Source organism: Pseudorca crassidens, chromosome 10 (genome assembly GCF_039906515.1).
Source record: "Pseudorca crassidens isolate mPseCra1 chromosome 10, mPseCra1.hap1, whole genome shotgun sequence".
In the NCBI taxonomy this organism is placed as follows: domain Eukaryota; kingdom Metazoa; phylum Chordata; class Mammalia; order Artiodactyla; family Delphinidae; genus Pseudorca; species Pseudorca crassidens.
The window spans coordinates 3,740,857-3,762,601 of NC_090305.1; the positions used below are offsets into that span (position 1 = coordinate 3,740,857).

Here is a 21,745-nt window from a genome sequence, read left to right on the forward strand (position 1 = left end):
GACCATCTTAGGTTCTGCATTGACATGTTTCCTTGATGGTTATTTTATCAGCATTTTTTTAACCTTCCATAGATATGTGTCTGCCTCTAAGTAGCATTTAATGAAGAGGTGTTTGAAATAAATCTCTGAAAACAAAAGCTACTTTATTCATCATTTGCGTTGAGAGCGGCCAGGGAGGCTCAGTGTAAAATGCATAATTAGAAGCAGAGGACTGTGTGTGTGCGTGTGCCTGAGCGTGGGTAGATATCGATGGTGTTAATAAAATCCTGGTTTCAGTTCCTTCTTCTCTGATCGGAATAAGAATTAGGTTACATGGAAACTAAATGACAAGAGGCAGCAGAAGGAATAAAAATGCATTGTTTTTATTATTGCAGTAGCCCTCTTCCAATATTCTTTCTCATTCCAAACCATGGTGCTAGAGATCTTTAGGAATAACTCTGTATAAAAAGAAAGCAGAGTTTTGTGAAGAAAGTAAATATTTACTTTTTTGTAGATTAAAAATAAAAACCACCTGTACTTTTTTGTTTTTTTTTAAAATTTTTTATCATCTTTATTGGAGTATAATTGCTTTACAATGGTGTGTTAGTTTCTGCTTTATAACAAAGTGAATCAGTTATACATATACATATGTCCCCATATCTCTTCCCTCTTGCGTCTCCCTCCCTCCCACCCTCCCTATCCCACCCCTCTAGGTGGTCACAGAGCACCAGCTGATGTCCCTGTGCTATGCGGCTGTTTCCCGCTAGCATTTGGTAGTGTATATATGTCCATGCCACTCTCTCACTTCGTCCCAGCTTACCCTTCCCCCTCCCCATATCCTCAAGTCTGTTCTCTAGTAGGTCTGTGTCTTTATTCCCATCTTGCCCCTAGGTTCTCCATGACCATTTTTTTTTTTTTTAGATTCCATATATATGTGTTAGCATACGGTATTTGTCTTTCTCTTTCCAGCCAAAAGTCACACAAGAAGTAGACTATCTGAATAGGTCTATATCAATTAAAGCAATTGAATCAAGCATTAATAACCTTCCAAAATAGAAAGCACTGGGGCCAGATGAGTTCACTGGTGAATTCTATCAAACATTTAAGGAGAAATTATACGAATTCTGTACAACCTCTTTCAGAGGATAGAAGCAAAGGGAATACTTCACTCTGTATGACAGACTCTAGGTCCATCCACCTCACTACAAAAAAACCACCTGTATTTTTTTTTTTAAGGCTGTTGGTCCTCAGGATTGGCTCCTTGATGTGCTAAAGCCCTAGTAATCGTAACGAGACTCGGCCGTGTTAGTTAGGAGCCTCGGTATAATATCTTCTCTGTAAACCACCACGGTTGAGGAACGGGGTTAATCAAAATGTGTGGTTAACCGGGAGCTGTCTGCCTTATAGCGAGAGGACTAATCTTCAAATGACTGAAACAAAATGCATTTAAAAACCTGTAAAAATGCAAGTAAAAGCTGTGCCAGACGTCATTAGTGTTCAATCGGGACCTTAGCGTCAGGCAGCAGTTGAGGATGTGCTTCTGTAAAAAAAGTGGGTTAACGTTCTGGCACCTACTTGGTATTCTTTGACTTTTGTCAATTCATTTCACCTCTTTGGCCTTCATTTTCTTCATCTATAAAATGGGAATGCAGTGGTTTCTATTTCACAAAGGCCAGTTGAACTGAATATGTAAAACAGGAAGTGTCAGAATATCCCTACGTGTAAGATTATTTTCGATTGTCTTCCTGTTATAGAGGCATTGTAGAGTGGTGGTTAATAGCATTTCAGATAAATAGAGTCAAAACAACAGGATTTATTTTAATTGAGGAGATTTCAGGTGCGTGAGGAAAAGGTGAGTAGATTTCTGTAAATGAAATTTTTTCCAAAAGCATAAAGTTTGTAAACATTTACTTGGTTTAGGGAACCTGTACTGCTCAACCCATAATTTTCAGTTTCCACTCCTGTGGCGCCAGATCCTGTCCTTTCTACATCCACACGATCCCTACTGTGCTTCTGGCGAAAGTAGATTTTATGACCAAATCCGGGGACCTGGCTTCCGTTACTTGGAGATTGACAAAGCCTGTTAGTGTTTTAGAGGTTCTGAGATGTCTTACTGTAAGAAACCTGAAACTAGCATCTCCCTAACTTATTTGACCATGGAACCCTTTTATTTTTATTTATTTTTGTTTGAGAGTTGGAGTCTAGGCATCCATTTATTGTTTGAATAGGTCTTGATGGCTGTGATCACAGTATTTTTCCTATAGGAATGAATAAATTATTATTTTTCAGTTTTACCGAGATGTAATTGACATAGAGCATGGTACAATTTTGAGGTGCACAATGTAATGACTTGACTTTCATATGTTGTGAAATGGTTGCCATGATAAGATTAGTTAACATCCGTCGTATAGATACAAAAAAGAAAAAAATTCTTTTCCTCGTGATGAGCACTTTTAGGATCCACTCTCTTAGTAAATTACGTTGGTTTCTTATCAGAATAACTTGGAATTGTTGGTGGTAAGCAAGGAGCAGTGGGATGGGTGAGGATCTATAGTCAGAAGCTAGTGAGGACTTGGCCTCTGAGTTGCCCCTTCAAGCCCCAGCTCCCCACAGATATTTCCGTGGAACCTTCTCAAGAGAGCATGTGTAACATCCCTGAGGTCCAGCACCCCTGCTGCCTCAAGTTCACAGCTCTGCAGGTGGGCTGCCCATGTTCAGGTCTTGGTTATTGTGACCTTGAGCCCATTACTTAACTCTTTGAGCCTCAGTATTTTCATTTTTAAAAGGGGGGCAATAATATTTATCTCATGAGGCTGTTAAGTGAGGTGATGTATGTTTTTAATATGTTCAATGAGGTATGATTGTATGTGAATTATGAGATAACACATTGACAGACATGTGAAACTCTGGTTTTGGAGGTAGTGGGGGCAGAGGGTGGCCTGAAAGCACTTACTGGCCTTTTATTCCCCAATTAAGATGACAGCCATCTCTGACAGCACCCTATATTTGAAGTTGACAGAGCTACGCAAAAGCCACAGTGAAGAGGGATGCGTGTGTGACCAGTGTCCTTTTACAGAGTGAAAAACTGTCTTCCTGCAGTGCAGAGGCGAGAGCAGTGGTTCCCGATGCTCTCTGTGCATGGCATCCCCTGGGGAGTTCTGAAAAGAGACGGATGCCCGGTGGTGCCACCAGGGATGCCGATTCTGTTGGTGAGGGGCTCCAGTACCAGCCAGCTGGAGCGAGGGCCCCTGGGCCAGAGCACGGGCTCCGCAGGTAATGAGGTCACGGCCTGGGCCGTCCTCTCTGCAGGTTGTACCTGGAGTCACCCTGCACGAGGATGTGCACTGGCTGATGCAGGATAGGCTGGGCGTGCCAGCATTCACTCAGCTCCATCCCTGCCTTTGAGGACATATTCCCAGCAGATAATCTGCTGATCGGGGTGTGGGTACCAGAGGGGACTAACAGCCCCATCACATTCCTCTTTTACCCCTAACACTAAGTAGGTAGTAACTGTCCCATTAGATTTTCTCTTAGTCAGTGGAAGTATATAGCTTTTGAAAATGGGGGACCAAGAGCTAAAGGAACCGCCCAGGTCACCAAAACTAGTAAGTGGCAGAGCTGGGATGTCCCAGCTGAGCGATCGCCCCATAGGCTTCATCTGAAGATGCAGGAGGTCACCATGCCTGGCACGTGGTGAACCCTAACTCAACGGTAAGCACTGTTAGGTTGTTCGTCTGATGAATTTTTTTAAAAAAGCTCACAAAACAGGGCTTCCCTGGTGGCGCAGTGGTTGAGAGTCCGCCTGCTGATGCAGGGGACACGGGTTCATGCCCCGGTCTGGGAAGACCCCACGTGCCGCGGAGCGGCTGGGCCCGTGAGCCATGGCCGCTGAGCCTGCGCGTCTGCGTACCGCAAAAAAAAAAAAAAAAAAAGCTCACAAAACAAAAAGAAAGGGATGATTAATCATATCTTACCTTCTATGGTGTTTTGTAATTTATAAGGGCTTTTAATATATATTATCCCATTTAATCTTCATAACAGTTCGGTGATACCTCCTGTCGCAGAGAGGCATCTAGGAGCCTGGAGCACGTAGTGTCGCAGCTCACACAGGGGCAGGGGCTCCTGGGAGACGTGGGGAAGGTGGAGCGGCCGTCGTGCATTCTCCACATTCAGGGGCCCTCACAAGGGGCCCTGGTGGGAAGGTGTGACTTAATGGTGAATCAGAGGTTTGGGGCCACACACACCTGTGGCCGCACCTCTGCCGTCACTCGTTACTTGTTACGTTTGCGCCCTTGAGCGCAACAGCTGCTGCTCCTCTGTTTCCCCATCCACCTTGCCTGGGTGACACGTCCTGTCTGATCCCACTGTGAGGATGGTTGTGTGAACGTGAGAACCTTATGTCGTGTACAGGTAACCAGCACATGTGGTGGTTTGGGGAGAAGAGAAGGAATCCCAAAAGTTGCCTTTCTGGCTGAGCCAGTGTGTGGAAATATCCTGTTCACTTTGCGTAAGGGAAATTCATCATTAATGAGCTTGGAATGGTACCTCTTGAGTGACGATTTTGCTTGCTGGTAGCCTCAGCGATCTTGCATAAAGTTTATTGGATGGAACTCCAAAAAGCTTGTTTTTCCAACTCTGAATAGTTCAAATTTTAAACTGGCAGGAAACCCAGGGTCACTTCAAGTGACAGGAGTTGTGATTTGAGTGGTGGTGAGACACACGGCTCGGGTAACCAGTGGGGTGGAACACTTGGGTTGCACTTGGTCCTTGTAGTTTAAATTTTGGGGAGACCCAATCTGAAGAGGAGGGGCTGGTCCCCCTGCCTCACTTGGTTAAACCCAGCACCTCTCCGGTGGACTTGCCCCTCGTGGCGTCCCGGGGACAGTTTTGATGGGACAACAGTGTGGGGTGCTCATTGCTTTCTTCTGCAGATGTGGAAACTTGGTCCCGGAGAGCTGGCAGTGCGTCCACCAGAGAGAAGCAGACTGGAGCTCTGTGGGCGTCCTGTGGCAGCTTCTTCCCCAGAAATTACTCACTGCCCATCTCTCTCTCCTTGTCAGGTTTGGCCTTTGACCAGACAGACGGCCCAAAACTTCTTAGTATGCACTCCATGTTTTCTTACTTTAATGAGCTTCTCTTACTGAGACTTTCACTTACTGGATGGACAGTGTGACTTCCTCTGGGAACGGGAGGGTAATCTGGTGACCCCATTCAGGCTTTGAGCCATACTTACACAGGCTATGTCAGCCCCTCTGCTCCAGGGCAGGGACCGCTTTTCACAGCCGCCTTCCCTCGAGCCTGTGAGCTCTTTGGTGGCAGGGACGGGGTCTGATTAGCCAGAGTGGGCGGCTGGTGAACACTGGCCGTCTTGTTCCCGGGCTCCAATCAGTGTACCTTCTTCTGCCAGCTGCCACCTGAGTAGGGCATGGGGACCTCTCCATCAGAGCCCCGTGTTCCCCTTCCATTTACCGTGAACTGAGGCATCGATCACACCTGGCCTCTGTGAACTGTGTGGTAAACTTTGTTGGACTCATGTGGATTTGGTGCAGAAGAAAATAATGTTTCACGTTTCTCGCTAACGGGAGGAAGTTGAACTCACTGTTTTTGTTACTGAAATAGAATCTAATATTAACAGGTGGAATTTTATTTTAAATAGAGAAAAACAATTTAAAAAATATGAATGCATAATCTGTGGCCATTGTTTTCCTCTGTGACATAATTCCTCTGGGTAAATGAGTAAACACTGATACCATTTTTTCTTTAATTTTCTCATTATCTAAAATTTGGAAAATGTTTACTTAGGAAGTATAATAATACAATGGATACCCAAGAAGCTACCGCCCAACTATGATCACCAGCGCTTTGCGTCTCGAGGGCTTTCCTCTACCCCATCCCATCCCCCTGCTTCCACTCCTTGCCTGGGGCAGCTGCCATGTTTTGTCTTAAAAATTCAGGTGGTCACAGTTAGCTTTCTACCATTTCTACCCTGACTGAGAGTTGATATTAGACTATTTTCTGGAAAAACCAAGTCAGTAGATGTTTTCGGAAGTAATTTGCCCAATGCACCTCCCCTGGGCCCTTCTGTCACCAGACAGGATGGAGAACAAAACTTTAGACACAGACACAGGGTGGGGTCTGCCCCCCCACCCACCCCCAGGGGCTAATTCTTTGGCATTACGGGGTCAGGAAGAAATACGAACACCTGTAGTATCAAGGGATCTGGTTTAAGAGGAGCAGCAGACAGGTGTGAGGCGGGAGGACGGGGGAGCAAGGTCAGATCCAGGGGAGCCGCTCTGTAAAAGACCTAGGGTTTGATGTTTACTCCAGGTTTCAACAAGCTGCTGGGAATCAGCTGTCTTAAGTTCTCCAGGTTAATTTTTTTTTTCTTTTTTTTTTGTGGTACGCGGGCCTCTCACTGCTGTGGCCTCCCCCGTTGCGGAGCACAGGCTCCGGACGCGCAGGCTCAGCGACCATGGCTCACAGGCCCAGCCAGTCCGCGGCATGTGGGATCTTCCTGGACCGGGGCACGAACCCACGTCCCCTGCATTGGCAGGCGGACTCCCAACCACTGCGCCACCAGGGAAGCCCCCAGGTTAATTTTTGTCTTGCTCGTTTTCCTCTGAACACTGGAGTAGTCAGAAGGCCAGCTCTGCATGAACCTCGGCAAGTCCAAGTTCCCGGCCCTCACAGCACATCCAGTCCCTGTAAGAATGGGAACTTGCAGGGTGGAGATGACATAAGAGAAACAGGAACCAGGCACAGCTCAACGAGGCCCTGCTCAGAGCACATACCATTTTCAGGTGAAATTTGGGGCCGGCGGTTAACAGACCGAGTTTCCCGTTATGTATTTTTTTCATCCGGAGCCTCCATTCACTTACCGAAGGCATATGGGAGGAAAACATCCATCTCCCAGTGAACATGGCTACCTGGGAAAATGTATAATCGTCAAAGTATATGTGCCCTCACTTCAAATACAGTGATGGCATAAGGCTGTGAAGATACAGACAAGAAATTTAGTGGAAGATGTAAATGACTGTGCAAAACCTCAACAAGTAGTTTACCTCTGAGAGGAAAACGAGAATTCAGAAGTATTGCTGGCTCTGAAAAGGCTCAATCTTTTAACCTGAAAAAAGTGAATTTAAGAAATGATGTCTTTGACATGTTCTGAAGATGAGATAGAGACTAAATGGGAGATAGAAGTTTTCTATTCTAGAGATCCTTCTTTCTTCCACGGTTACATTTACTTATTCGTTTATCATTTTCCTAACAATTTTATTGGGCTGTAATTCACGTACTACACAATTCACCCACTTAAATTGTGCAATTCACTCATCGTCAGTACATTCACGGAGATGTGCGACCATCTCCACAATCAACTTTAGAACGTTTACGTCACCCCTAAAAGATAGGCTTTAATTTGTAGCACTTGTCTTCTGGGTCAGCCCTCTGCCAGTGCTCTGGGGTAGTGATCTGGGCTGCAGGACCTACCCCTCTGCAGTTATTTAACCAGAGGCACAGACCAGGTTTTACTTGAACAAAGGTTTCTGAGGCTTACTTCCTCCATTGTTTCTTAAGTTAAAGACCGTTATGTTCAGGCAGCGCCCTGAAGCCTTGCTCTACGTCCCTTACGTCCTACAGAGAATGTGGGCCACGTGCAGTGATGGAGTTCTCCCACCTGCCTACCCAGAGTGGCAGAAGCCATCCTTGTTTTTCTCATGTGTGGCATATGATTTGTTTTAAATAAATAACTCTTGAGCTTGAAAGTTAATTTGAGAGGATTCAAATCCTGTTTCTGCTCTTGAGTAGGTCAGTATGTATTTGGGGGCCATGGTACAGAAACATGGACAGTTAATCCAATCCAAGGTTGCCGAAAGGGTTGTTCCACGTGATTTCCTTATGGAAATTCTTCGTTTCCTGTGAATCTTCAAATAGAACTGCAATTCTGTCAAAAGATAAAAACAAATATGGGAAACTCCCTTTAAAGTTTGGAAGAATGCTTAGAACTTGGGTCTCATGTGGTTTCTCGGTGAAGTAACAGAACAGAAGTTTCCTGTGTTTGAGCTGGGCCTCCCTGCATCCAGTGCAGTGTGCTCTTGGCGCTCGGTGAAACTAAGTGAGAATCAAAACAAATTGTTGGAACAGAGTGAGAAAATCTGTAAACATCAAGGCAGCGTGAGTTAGAACAACCTGTATTGGTTAAGTACCAACCTGGCAGCCAAATTCAAGCAGCAGTTTTTTATTACAAAATAAGTAGATGGAATTAAAGTAAGGGCTGTAAGGAGAGTAATTGGTAGTGCATAGTATTTTTATAGGAAAAGCTGATTTTTAAGTTCATTGAGATAAGAACACAAGCACATAGATGGTAAACAGACTGGAAGTGCTTATGAATCAAGATAATTAATCGAAAAGATAAATGAGTCATTTGCCAAGGAAATGTCATGGAAGGCGCCAGAGGGATACATGTTAGATTTGGCCTTATTTACACAGTTTTTAATTGCGCTGGATAGACTTCTTCTGGAAACAGTACTAGAAGCTGAGCTGTTTCCCCTGAGCCCCTTGGGGTTTTTTTTGGATTTTTTTTGCGGTACGCGGACCTCTCACTGTTGTGGCCTCTCCCGTTGCGAAGCACAGGCTCCGGACGCGCAGGCTCAGCGGCCATGGCTCACGGGCCCAGCCGCTCCGCGGCATGTGGGATCCTCCCAGACCGTGGACACGGTGGGAACAGTAAGAGTGAACGTGTCACAGGCGTGCGCTGTGTGTTAGTGGGACGACCCACGGAAAGTGCCAGTGCGTCCCTGGCCCACCGCACCCATGGGTGGCAGCTGCCAGTGACATAATCACCATAAAAACCAAGGCGCAGGCGTGTGGTCTCGGAGGAGAAGCATAGCCCGGAGCGGCTGCAGAGTCAGCCTTCGGCCACACTTAGCTGTGGCTAAAAGCTGAGTGGAAGTCACCTTGGTGTTTCCAGAACTCTGTGGAGAGCTTGACGGGGAAGCGGACCCTTCCCTGTTAGAACGACTGTTGAAATCATGTTTAAACCAAAAAAAAGAAAAAATTCTAATAGCTTTGCCTAAAGGGAAGAAGCCAGAGACTGAATAATGGTGGACTCGTACAGAAAACCTGCCCTGTTGGGCAGATAATCTGTATCCTCCCTCAGCAACGTTAGAAAAGAGACGGGCGTTTCAGTTAAGAGGGAGGCGCTGATGTAGAAACAGCTTCCTTGGAGTCAAAGCTCGGGCACACTAGGCTGCGTCACCGACGGCGGTGTAAGGTGACCCTCCTTGGGAATGTCCTGAGCAGGTACAGGACTGGAGCACGTGGACTTTATCATGGATGATAGGAAGGGCACCTGTGACGTCTGCAGCTTAGAAGGTGCATGGAGACATTTGCATCTCACATATCGGGAGGGGTGAGCCCAGAGCAAGGGGCCAGCTAGGACGGGCACCATTAAACCAAAATCTCACTTTTTCAACTAGCTCCTTCCCCACCCTGGTCACTTCGGTACGCGGGTCTTGGACAGCTGTCAAAATCGCGCATGCATTGAACTGTCCGAATCTGTTTTGGCTAGAAAACCATTAAGGATGTGCCTCATGAGTGTTATTTCATGGCATCTTCACTGCAGTTTGCTCAAGTAGACACCGTCTCCGTTGTATAGGCGAGGAAACCGTGAGGTAGGCTTTCCTCAGACGAGTGAACACACCTGCAAGGCCAAGACCAAGGCCTGACGCTTGGCTCAAAGCTCCAGCAAAGCCACCTTGAGATTCGACAGCTGTTCTTCCACGGACGTGGAGGCGCCAGCTCCGCCTGGCCCGTCCCCCACGCCCAGAAGGATGCGCAGCCCCAGAGGGGTCTCAGCAGGCCCGTTCTCCCCTGGTCCTGGGGGCTGAGGCCCAAGGCCCAGGTGCAGCAAGGCCGGCTCCTATGAGGGCTTGGGGGGAGGACCCGCTCCCGGCCCCCGCCCCGGCTCTGGCCATGCGGGGCATCCTTGTCCTGCAGACGCGTCGCCCCTGTGTCCAGCTTCCCTGCGTGAGGCCTCCTTGCACGCACGTCTCTGTGCCCGAATTTCCCCTTTTCTAAGGATGCCACCCCAGTGACCTCATTTCAACTTGAGTGTCTCTGTAAAGACTTTTTCTCCAAGTAAGGTTACATTCTAAGTTATTGGGGGTTCGGGCTCCAGGGTATCTTCTTGGGGGGACACAACTCAATCTGTAACAGGGTAGCTGATGACAGTGGTGGAGTGCCCTGCTGCTGAAGAGCCGGGTCTAGACCGCGCCTGAGAGGTTGCCCACCCCGCAGCTTGCGGGGAGACCAGGAGGTGAGGAGGGGGTGGTCTGTGCAGCCCCTCACGGGCCTCCCAAGCCCTCCGGGGGGATCACAAGCGGCTGAGGGGGCTTCAGGCGAGGCTGCAGGCACCATGTCACGCAGCTGGTGAGAGGGACCCCTGTGCCCATCCAGATCGGCCTCACTCTGAGCACATGACCCTTGAGGCTTGCTGTCCCCGTGGATGCACTAAATTCTTTCGTCAACTGGTTGCTGACATGTTGCTTCTGTTTTGGAGTCACAGGTTAGGTTCCCCGGAGAGCAGATTCTCAGACAGAGGTTAGCCTTCTGGAAGCTTCTAACCAGGTGCTGTCAGGGTCCATGCCTATGGAGGGGGAAGGGAGAGGAGAGCAGGATTAGACAGAGCGGGAGGGGAGGTTGGGCTGTGAGGCATTGCCACCAGAGGGCTCGGCCAACCCCTGGGGAGCTCTGAGACGAGGATGGCCCTTCAGTGTTGTCCCAGGGGCAGCAGTAAGGGCTTTCTTAGTCCAGCCCATAAAAAGCAGAGTTTTAAATTTATTATATAAGTATGACTGCATTTCAAGTAGCTACCACAAGACAAACGATGATGCCTTCATGTGTGCTTTTTACTATCATAAACTATACATCCTTCACATGTATGCATGTAAAGGAGACACACATACATGTATTTATTATGTTAGTAAAGAATGATTCTGATATTTTTAACTCCCTTAGTACCATAATCTCAATTGTCTGTATTTGAACTCATGACACAATTTTGAATGTGGGTCAAGGACGGGGGGCAGTCCTTATTCTGACTCCTTGAATGACTTTTACTAGGTTTGTGAATCCCAGATGTTCTATGGAAAAATCAGTGTTTGTGAAAGTATGTACTTTTCTGGAACAAGAATTTGAATCTTTCATCATATTCTCAGAGACATCTGTGTCCCTCCCCCATGAAGTTAAGAACCATTGTGTAAGGAAATTTAGAGTCAGGTCGTTGTTGCTTTGTAAACTGCTCTTTACCGTCTCCGAACACACAGCCATGATAGATAAAAAGAGAACGTGAAAAAGTCAGAACCACGCCTTCCCTTATTCCCCCTGAAAATACATTTATCCATGCACAAGAGACAAACACAAAGACAGAGCAGAGAGTGAGGTCGAAGACGCTGCGGGCTGCAGGTTCCTAGGCAGGGAAACAGTGATTGGCTCTGGTGGGGAGTCAGGATGTGCTGGTCCAGAGCATGATCTCTGCTGGAAAGTAGGGGCAGGCGGTCCCCTCCTCTAAAAGGGGGGCAGCCACCACTGCTGCAAACTACTGCCTGCTGTGACCTCTAACTCATAGGAGCTTTGAGCCCAGGAAGAGAGTTGGCCTCTTCATCAGGAACTGAGATGAGTCACCGCCATGGCATCATCAGCCCTGTCACCATCGGGCAGGAACCCAGATGCCACCACCAACTAGATCTGGGCCAGGAGCACAAGGGGAGGGAGGGACCACAGAAACCTCTGACCAAGGAGGGGTGGTGAGTGAGAGAACACTGCAGTTATTCCCATCCCAGACGGGCCTGCAGACACACACCCCAAACCACGTGAGGAACTCTGACCTGAGCGTGTCAGCAACCAAATCCACACTCAGAATCTGAGTCACTGCAGAGCAAAGTAAAAGCAAGGGCATTCTTTAAAAAAAAAAAAGCCTAATGTCTGCAAAGAGATCAATGGAAGAATAATAACCATAAAAACAAGAAGAAGAACAGGAAATTCTGAATAAGAGGGAAAAACAGGCAAAAATGAAGTGTAAGTAGATATGGAAGAAAACAATTAGAAATATCAGAAATGAGTAATAGATTCTCTGAAATAGAGAAGAAGAAAAAAAACCAAACAGATGAGACTATGAGACTGGACTCAGCTGAAGGGAGAATTAGTAAATAAGAAGCTGTTTCTGAAGAATTCACCCAGAATACAGCACAAATACGTAAAGATTAAAACCCGATAATCAATCAGGTAAGAGAAATGGAAGACAGATCGAGAAGCCCCACAATATGGAGAATCGCGGTCCTAGAAGAAGAGGACAGAGAAGTCATGGCTGAAATTTTCCGACTTGGATGAGTACATGAACCCTCTGAGTGGAAGCACACGCTGACTCCCGGGCAGAATACCCCAAGATAAATGCAGGCCCGGCCTCATCAGAGCTGCCAGGATAAAGGTGAAGCCCTTCCACGCTGCCAGGGAGCAATGACAGATTCCCTGCGCAGAAGCAGCTCCGACCGACAGCAGACTTGTCGTCATTGCTAATGGGTACAGAGAAGAATTTTCCAAGCGCTGAGGGGAGACAACGGTAAACCTACAGTTTTGTGCTTTGCCGGATGATTCACGAGTGGGGATTTCAGCCGTGTCGATTCTGAGAGTTTGCTTCCCACATGCTTTCACTGGAAAAAAAACAAACAAACAGAAAACGATGAAAAGATATTCACGTGCAAGAAGAGAAGTGAGAGAGAGGATGTTTCAGGAGCCGTGAAAGGCCTCCGGTTCGACCCTGCTTGCAAGTTCGCAAGGAACCAGTCACCATTACTTTGAACTTGTTCCCACTTGTTAGCTTGAGCTAGGTTTGCAGTACAACGGTCTGGGTTTTTCTCCTTGGTTTTTATGTATTTACCGTAACATATACCATGTATTTTTTAACGTCTTGGGGCCTGTACTCTGGCTGACTGCACTATCACGTTGACCGCTGTTCTCGGGTTCCTGACACCAGTGCCCAGTCGGGTCCCTCCTCCCGTGTCTGTCATCGAAGAGGCGATTTCATGCTAATTCTTGGCAACCCCTGCCTCTTATCGAATACCCCTGAATTTCCACGTTCCTTAAGTGGAAAAGGAAAAGCGCTGTGTAACCACCCAACTGCCACCATCTCGCAGTGTTACATTAACCCGCGTGTTATTTATCACAGCAGCTTGACTCCAAGAAGACAGGGTGTTTTTCAGGAGCTGTGGTACTTTGTCAGGAGCACCTGGGTGATAGCTTTATTATGTTCGTTTGAAATGTGTGTTCTGAACCGATGCTTTTGACAACTTTATTGATATTTCAAGTTGAATAATCATTTATGTTTGAGTACTTGGCTCTTCAGAGGTTTTGCCGTTTAAAAAGTTTTATATTTTTCTAATCAGTGATTCACCAGGGGGTTTACGGTGATATCAGGCTTGGTGTAAGTCAATTTATAAACTTGTTCTCCTAACAGATTGGCAGATATTTCCTTAGTTGTATGGATTTCATAGTTATGTCATGAAACGTTTAATGAAACATTTTTTATTGTGGCAGTAACTTACATCACAGCTATCTATATATATGTGTGTGTTTGTAATATATATAAATATGTATTTGTGATGTACATGTTTAAGCCATGTAAACAAATGTGGTAACTTCTAAAAATATATGTATCTAATATAATGAACTAGTTAGTGAGCCCTAATAAACTGGAAAAAATGGGATAAAATGGGGGCATGGCTACCTTTGTGTCTATCACATCCTTAGAAGCATAATTTGAAAAATAACCCCCTATATAATTAATAATTGGAAGTACTCCCTTAATAATTAGAAATACTAACAAATAATGACATTACTAATTGAAATATCAATTTTGACAAGCCCTTACTTCTCTATAAAAACGGCTTCCTGAAAGTATCACAGAAGTTAATGAATTGCTTGTTAATTAAATGTGGACTTTTCTCGTCTAGTATTCAAATGGAAAAAACCTGAAATATGATATATTCAAATTGCTTTATACTAAATTGAACATTAATGGCAATGTGAGTATAATATATGGTAGTGTTACACATGAGAGTGATAAGAATCTATAATATTCATAATGGAATTTGCTAATTTTGAATATTGACTTATCTTTTAAGTTCATTTTGTTCCTGAAAATTCAAGCGCTGAAATAATGTCTTGCCAGCATTTTCTAACTAGCCCATGTGAAACTTGCCATGAAAAACTTAAACATTGTCATCCAACTAACTAATCAATCTCTTTTTTTCTTCTCTCATTTTGTTAGCCTCTCAGCAAATACCCTGCTGTGATCAACGACATCTCATTCTGGTTACCTCGCGAGAATTACACAGAGAACGATTTCTATGACTTAGTCCGAACAATTGGAGGAGACCTGGTGGAAAAAGTTGATCTTATAGACAAGTTTGAACATCCAAAGTAAGTAAGAAACTTTCTGAGTTTATCCTTTTTTATTTACATGTGGCAAATGGCATGTGGAAGTATGTTATAAAATTTTGCTGCAACCTAGTGCATAAGATACAAATGTATTCGGAATTTATAGTGAACATTCAGCATATCAGTACTTTCTGAAAATCTTTCTAAAATACATTTTTAATCTTTCCTGCCTTAGTAGACAAAGGATATGAAACAGAAGGTTTTAAATAATCTTGGAGCTTTTTGGTATTGTTTTGGGAAGTGATCTCTTACCATATCACATTCCAAGTACCAAGGAAATGAGGCAGAAAGAGCAGTTTGTGGAGAAAAAGCTGTTTTGTTAGTCTCTCACTGAATATTTATTAAGCACTTAGCACACGCCAAGACCTGTATTATGTCCTAGGAGTTAAATGTGAATCTAGAAGTGTGCTCAAGGACTCGGGGAGACGATATCCCATGAGCAAGATATCCCATGAGCTCTTGCGTGTTTCTCTGTTTATACCTAGATGACAGCCTGGCTGGATATAAAATCCTTGGCTCACCCATTTTTTGGTGAGGGTCTTGTAAGTGTTGCTCAGTTGTCTTCTCAAGTTTAACTTGATTTAAAGGAATCTGAGGCCGGGCTTGATAGTTTTCCTCTTCTTCCTAAAAGATTCTTTATCTTTAAAGTTTAAGAGCAGGACCCCTCTCGGTGTTGACCTGCCCTCCCTGGGGTGTAAATCCTTGTCTCTCTCTAATCAGATTTGGCTCCACCTGGGTCTTAGGGAATTTTTCTTGAATCATGTCTGTAAGGATCTCTTTCTTCTCACCCCTCCCTTGGGGGTCCAGACATGCGTCCCCGCCCCTCTTTATCTGACTCCTCTGCCTGCTGCTGTTTTCTCTCTAACGTTTTAAAACTCTCTCCCGCCACTTCCTTTTGGGTGCTTCCCCGTCGTTACCCTCTCTGCCCACCTCCCCACCCTGGGCCTTCTGTGGTCTCTTCTTGCCCACACTCCGTTTCCATCTTCAGTTCCTTTGTTTCCCCTCCTTTTCTGAGGTCTTCAAGCTCGCATTTCAATTCTCCCTGTTTTCTTCCTGTCTCTGACCGGGGTCATTTCTGCTTTGTGACTTTTCCTTCTTAAACAAATTGCTTCGTTTGGTTTTTAAAATTCACTGCAAACTATTTGGCCAGAAGTTTCATGTGCTCCAAAGGCAATGTTTTTCTGTGACTTCCCCGTCAGTAAGTTTTCCTGCCATTTTTATCTTTTTTCCGTATTTTGGCTGATGCGTCAGCGGAGTGCGTGTGGTTGCCTTTTTGTCACTCATATTTGAATGCGTTGGATTTTCGGAACCAGCTCTTCGCACAAGGTTCAGGGCTGAGGTGGGGCTGGCGTGGTGGGAGGGGCTAAGGCCGTCACTCAGGACTGCTGTTTTCACAGCTGTAAGGCGTTTTTTTCCCTCCACCGCCAAAAACCAACCTCTCTTTAAATATGGCTCGTTCATCTCTTAGGTTCTTCGTGTAGTTCTGCCTCCTGCCCCCAATCTGCACTTGTTACACACGGATTTATCTTTGTTTACCCGTCTTGACCCTTGTTGGTGACGTAGACTTTGCACTTTAAACTGGAACCCTTGGCTTGAAGAAGTATTTATGCTGGTGTTTTCTGAGATCTGCCTATCTGTTCCTTCTCTTCACTTCCTCCCATTTGGCTTCTACTTGGTTTCAGCTGCTTTGGCAGATTTTAAATATATTTTGGAGCTTGCAGATGATATCTGTCTGCTAACTTTACAGAAAATAGACTCTATGGGGTGGCCCGGGGCCCTGGCACAGTGGAGAACCTGCCCAGCGCCTGTACTGTCTTACTAAGGGGCTAGGATGGCAGTAAGGTTCCTGTGGCAGAGATTCCTAGTTATCTCTCAACATCCCACCCCCCCTTATAAAAATATATAACTTTGATTTTTATCTAACCAACCTAGCCAACTAAAAGTCTACATTTCTGAGCTTCCGCTACAGCAAAGTGTATCTATGTAGCTGAGTTTAGCCAGTGATTTATAAGGAGAAGGTTTTAGTGGCATTTTCAGAAGTTTCCTTAAATCTGGGTTGAGGCTGCCCTTTACCTTCCTTCTACCTGGATGTGGATGTAACGGCTGGTACCTTGGCAGCCATCCTGGACCATGGTGTGACCTTGGCAGTGGAAGCTGTGTGTAGGGAACAACAGCACAGAAGTTGCCTGGGTCTCTGACACTGGGGAGTCGATTCAGTCTTAGACTTTCACAAGAGAGAGAAGTATCTTGTTTAAGCCACTATTTTTTAGATCTTCGTTACGGACAACCAGAGGTAAACCTTGCTTTTACAGCCCTGAGGAAAAGGACATACTTGAGGAAAACAATACATTATTTAGTAATGGTGGCCCACTGCGTACTGACTCTCAGGAAATATCTAGGGCAGGGGGTGGCAGACTTTTTCTGTTGAAGGCCAGATGGTAAATACAAGGGGCAGGCCATAAACAAATTTACCCACTGATTCTTGAGTGCCTGTGTTATAGGAAACGTTGGCTTCACGGGGGGCACAAGGCAAGATCCCAGTTCTTACGGAGCCAGATAACATAGGAGAAATGAACTTAGCAATAAAAAGCAGAGGTACAATAAGCTTGGTTAAACCTCATCAAGACCTGCCTGCTCTCTTGCACGTAATTGAGGCTCAGTAACTTTCATCGGCTTGAAATCAGAGGCCCGTGTCTAGGGCTGTAGATTCAGAGGGAAGAGGCCACCGGTCTGGGGAGAGTTACCCAGGAGCCAGGATAGCGGGCCCTGCGTGTCTGTCTCCTCTCTGACACCTTGTGAATGACACGTCCCCGGTCCTGACTGTGATTGTGAGCCAGCGCTCTTTAGTGGAAACGTTCAGTTTCTGTAAAAACAACTCTGGGCTGTTAGGCTGTTTTGTTGCCAGGACAGAGTCCCTCATGGTGGCCTCTTCAGGACAGAGGCGATTTATTCAGGATACACCTGAGTCAGGACTGGAAAGCTACTCAGAACCGAGGCAGGTCTGAGACCAGAGACCTTCTGCATCTGGGCCCCTGGCTCTGTCCCTGTCCTCGCCCCTCCTGGCCAGTGTCTGCATCCTCCGACCCCTCCGCCACCCCCCAGCCCAAGTTACACGCACATTCACGTCTCTGCCCCTTGCTGCCTTGGCCAGAGTCTTTTCTGGCCCATCCCCTCCATTGTCCCAGTACCAGTTCTGAGAGGAAGCAGCCTAATTAACCGAGCAAAGTGTCATCCCCCTTGCTGGGCAGAGCCTTTGCACCAGGCTGTTCCTGAGGTCTGGGCAGGCTGCGGAGAAGCCACTGTTGGTTCCAGAGCCCGTTGTTGGTCTAGTCAGGGGCCACCATAAACCGCCCGGCCCCGCTTTCTGGACACGAAGCCAGAGGCCGAGCGTCTTCAGCCAGAAGGGTTCACTGGACGGTTTTCAGGACAAACACGGGAACACTGCCTTCCTTCTCCCTGTGTGGGACTAGGTCCCGGCTCCTGCCTGCTGGCTCAGTCATGTCTTTTACTCTTCATTTGCTCTTAAACTTCTCAGGCTGTTCCACTTGAGGGACACACCTTGGGGGCTGAGGACACAGTGACTCCCTTCACCCTCCCTCAGGGTTGATATTAGTGGAAGGAGGCTCACCGCCTGATGCCTGGTGGGTACTTAATAATCCTCCTTCATTCCTTGGAGGAGCTTTTATTAGCTGACTAGGAATGGCTTATGGCACTGGAAGGGGAGGCGGTGTAGTCTGAGGAAAGAGCTCAGGGTTCAGAGTCAGAAGCCTTGATCCCTGACCCCTCACATCCTAGGTGTCTGGGACTGGGGTTCCCTGAGCCTCAGAGTCCCCACCTGCCAACTTAAGATGAGCACGAATATCGTCTTTAAGTGGTAGCCGCAGACACAAGATGAGCCTATCTATGTGAATGCTTTGAAAATCGCACAAAGTTCTAAAAAAATTGCTAGGTGTTCGAGTATAAATCAGTGACTTTCACGGTCAACCTGTGTTGTTTTTTTTAAAATAAAGAGTGACCTCAGTAGAGCGAGTCAGCTGGGGTTTGGCAGTCAATACAGATGATGGGGCAGCTCTGATACTAAAGGGAAGAGAATGAGACTTCACATAACGCTGTCATCTGAAACGGTGCCTGGTCTTCCTGCAACTGGAGGAGTAAATTTTTAAGCAGAACAAAATAAACATACTTTGTGCAGTGGCACAGACGCCGGCCAGCAGGGCTCTATGGTCCACAGGACCGTTCTCTGGGTCGTATGTTGGGAAAATGCTACGGGCAGTGGCAGGTGGACTGACGTCTCTGGTCTGCATCTCTGGTGTTGTTTCTTTAGACAGAGCCGGGTAAGTGCACTTATTGGAACTAAAAGATTGGCCAGCAATGAGAAGCCAACTCCAGTGAATCTTGGGAGAGCTCGTCAGAAATGGCGTCCGCCTTGAAATTGACAGTGTGCGGTACCAAGGAGACGGCATTAGAACTCTCCTGTCTCCTTGCTCTTCCTTCATTGTTATTGCAAGGCTGGTGGCATGAGTATCAGAACTTTGTTGTTGTGGTTCAGACAGCCCGGAAGGCAGTTCTAAGAAGACTATTTTTGGCCTGATGTTTCTTTTTCCCGATCCCGTCCCTACCCTCCTTCCCCAGGCCTTCTTTTTAAAGCAGCCCACGAGGTGTGCGCTTTATTGTGGTCACAGAGCAGCCGTGCTGGCCACCAGCATGAGACGCCTTAAAACCCAATTAGTTCAGTCCCCAAGCTCCCTGTTCGGCCTCGTCCCCCGGGACCTCGCCATTTGCAAAAGGGTTCTTCGGGATCACCCGCAGGCTGCCTGGGTCCCAGAGGAGCAGGTCTGCACAGAGGAGGGAGGGAGGGATGCTGGTGAGGCTGGGCCAGAGGCCAGGCGCCCGGTGAACGCGTCCTCAGTGACCTGCTGTGTCACTGCACACCTCTGTGGAAACTAACCCGGAAGCCACTCTTTCCTCTTGAGCTTGCAATGAGCAGTTTTCGGGGGGTCCTCTGGCTGTGTCTCCGCGTGGCATCCTGTGTACCTTTTGTAGCGTGGAGACTGCACGCCCTCTTTCCAAGATGCCAGGTGAGAGCACCTCGCGCCCCTTGACGGTGGCCTGTCCGCCCTCACAGTGCTGATCGGAGTGAAGCAAGTGAGGACAAGCCCCGAGGGCAGCGCGCGGGATGGGAGTCTCCGATCTGCTGGCAGACGTGGGATGGGAGCCACCATCTGGGGCAATTATGAGAAAGGCTTTTAGTCATTTTGGGTCTTCAGAGTTTTTAACCCAGTTCGCAGGGTCACTTCTTTCCACGGGCTGCCACGCAAATGTACGCCTGGAGACAGCCATGGGAGTCAGCCCTCCCCCGCCCTCCCTCACCGTCTGTCCCCGTGTCTGGCACCTCATTCTTCACGGCCCACGGAGGCTTGGCCCCGAATGTACTGCAGCCCTGAGTTAGTCGTGTTGTCCTGGCGACCAAGAGACGCATGAACCCAAATACAGCCTGATGCTGTGCGAGCTCAGAATTGTACCTAGTGCCCCCACACAGTTATCCTCATGAGAGATTTGGGGGCCGAGTCTCTACAGGTGGGCCTGCATTTGTAAGGATGTCTCAGGGGCACACAGGTGAGGGCTGTGTGGGAGAGTCTTCAGATCTCTGAGCGGCGGAGGTGCCCTGGTGGACCTGGGCCTCACCTGGCTGGTGTCCTGAGTGAGAATCGAGCCTTTTCTGCCACTAGCGCCTCTGGGCGGGGGCAGCACACAGTCCGGGGCAAGCAGGTGGGGGCGGCACCGCGCAGCCGCCCCAGTGTCTCCTGGGCGACTTATTTTCCTTAACTTGGTCAAGCTGAGACTCAAGCAGCAGCCAGGAGGTGTACCGAAGAGGGCAGGGGGCGGCCACGCGTGGGATGAGGGTCCCTCCAGGGGGCAGGACCAGTGATGCGCGCTGGTGGGCCCAGTGGTACCCACCGTCTAGGGTGTCTGTCTTAGGGACTTGGTAGAGGGCCGAGCAGTCAGGAGCACGGGGAGGTGTGAGGCGGGGCAGACAGGCCGTCCCAGAGGAGCCAGGCTTCGGGCAGCCATCCAGCCACGAGCAGAGTGGAGCCCGGCTCAGGCAGTCTCGGAGGGCCGCGGGGGCCACTTTCTGGGGTGCGAGCCCCGGGCGTTGCGGCACGGCCACCAGCAGGGCCGCCTGGATGGTCTGCTGGGAGCTGCTGGCCCAGGGCTGCAGCTGGTCTCCGCATCAGAGTTGGGATCGGGGTCTGAACCTGAACGAGGCAGAATCTGAGACCCGGTGCTGGGGGGACATGGGGAGCGGTGCAGTTAGAAAACCGAGGAGAGCAGCAGGTCCTTACAGGCGCTTGTTTTGTTTCGTTTTAATAGTCCGTAGCTTCACTGTGGCCTGTTTATTCAAGTGTAGTTAGGGGCCAGGGAGGGTGTTTTCATCGTGGGAATTTGATCGGGGTCTAGTGAGGAAAGAGCAAGGTAGAATGTTCCGTGAGATTTACACGAGGAGAGAAGGGCGCCTCAAGGCAACGTGGTACAAGGAGGGCATCCCCGTCTCAGTGGGGCCGCTCGTGACGGTGAGAGGACGGGTCAGATGCCGAGGACGTGAACGAAGGAACCTCTGTTCCGATGTCACGGTGGTCACCACCCACCTGCTCACACGGGGCTCTGTCTCCAGCAGAGCCCCCTCAGGGTCTTCTGGAAGCCCCAGAGGGCGTGTCGTGTGTGTTCACCAACAACCCTACTCCACTGAACGCGGCCCGACTCTCATCAGGTCCCCAGGGTTTCCGGCCGGGCGTCGCCGGTCCTGCCGCTTCCCCAGCAGGCACACTGTTGAGCTTCGGAGCCCCGTGGCGTCCTGTGTGTTCCAGGCTTGTGCACAGCTGAGTCAGGTCATGCTTGTCACCTCTGCCTGAGCCCCATCTTCCCACCTGCCTCGTAGGGCCCCTCCCGCACGTCCTCCCCTCGGCTTCTCCCTTCAGGTAACACATCAGACAAAGGCTGGGGATTCCAGGTCGGACCTGGCGAAGTCTCATTTACACTAACATCTTTTCCACGCGAGCGCTGTTCGGAAACGAGGACAAAATCAGCAAAATGCCAGTTGCCTTAATGACTCTTCTGTAAGATGTCTCACGTGTGTCCTGTTTCTCAGAGGAGACAGAACCTCACAAAGTGTTTGGGTCTGTGTTTGACAGGTGTGGCTACTTTTCTTAGCCTTCACTTGCTCCTGAAAGAGACAGTAGTAAGATGAGGAGAGAGGACACTAGGAATGAAAATT

The 21,745-nt window shown here is 48.0% G+C and overlaps 1 protein-coding gene across 7 annotated transcripts in view; it reads left to right on the forward strand.

The window, feature by feature from the left end:
• FARS2 (phenylalanyl-tRNA synthetase 2, mitochondrial) overlaps window positions 1–21,745 on the forward strand; it is a 474,195-nt gene that overhangs the window by 232,588 nt on the left and 219,862 nt on the right. For all 7 annotated transcript variants that reach the window (XM_067751902.1, XM_067751901.1, XM_067751900.1 and 4 more), the window contains exon 7: window positions 14,303–14,454. In XM_067751902.1, coding sequence (XP_067608003.1) covers window positions 14,303–14,454 — 152 coding nt within the window. The remainder of the gene's footprint in view (window positions 1–14,302; window positions 14,455–21,745) is intronic.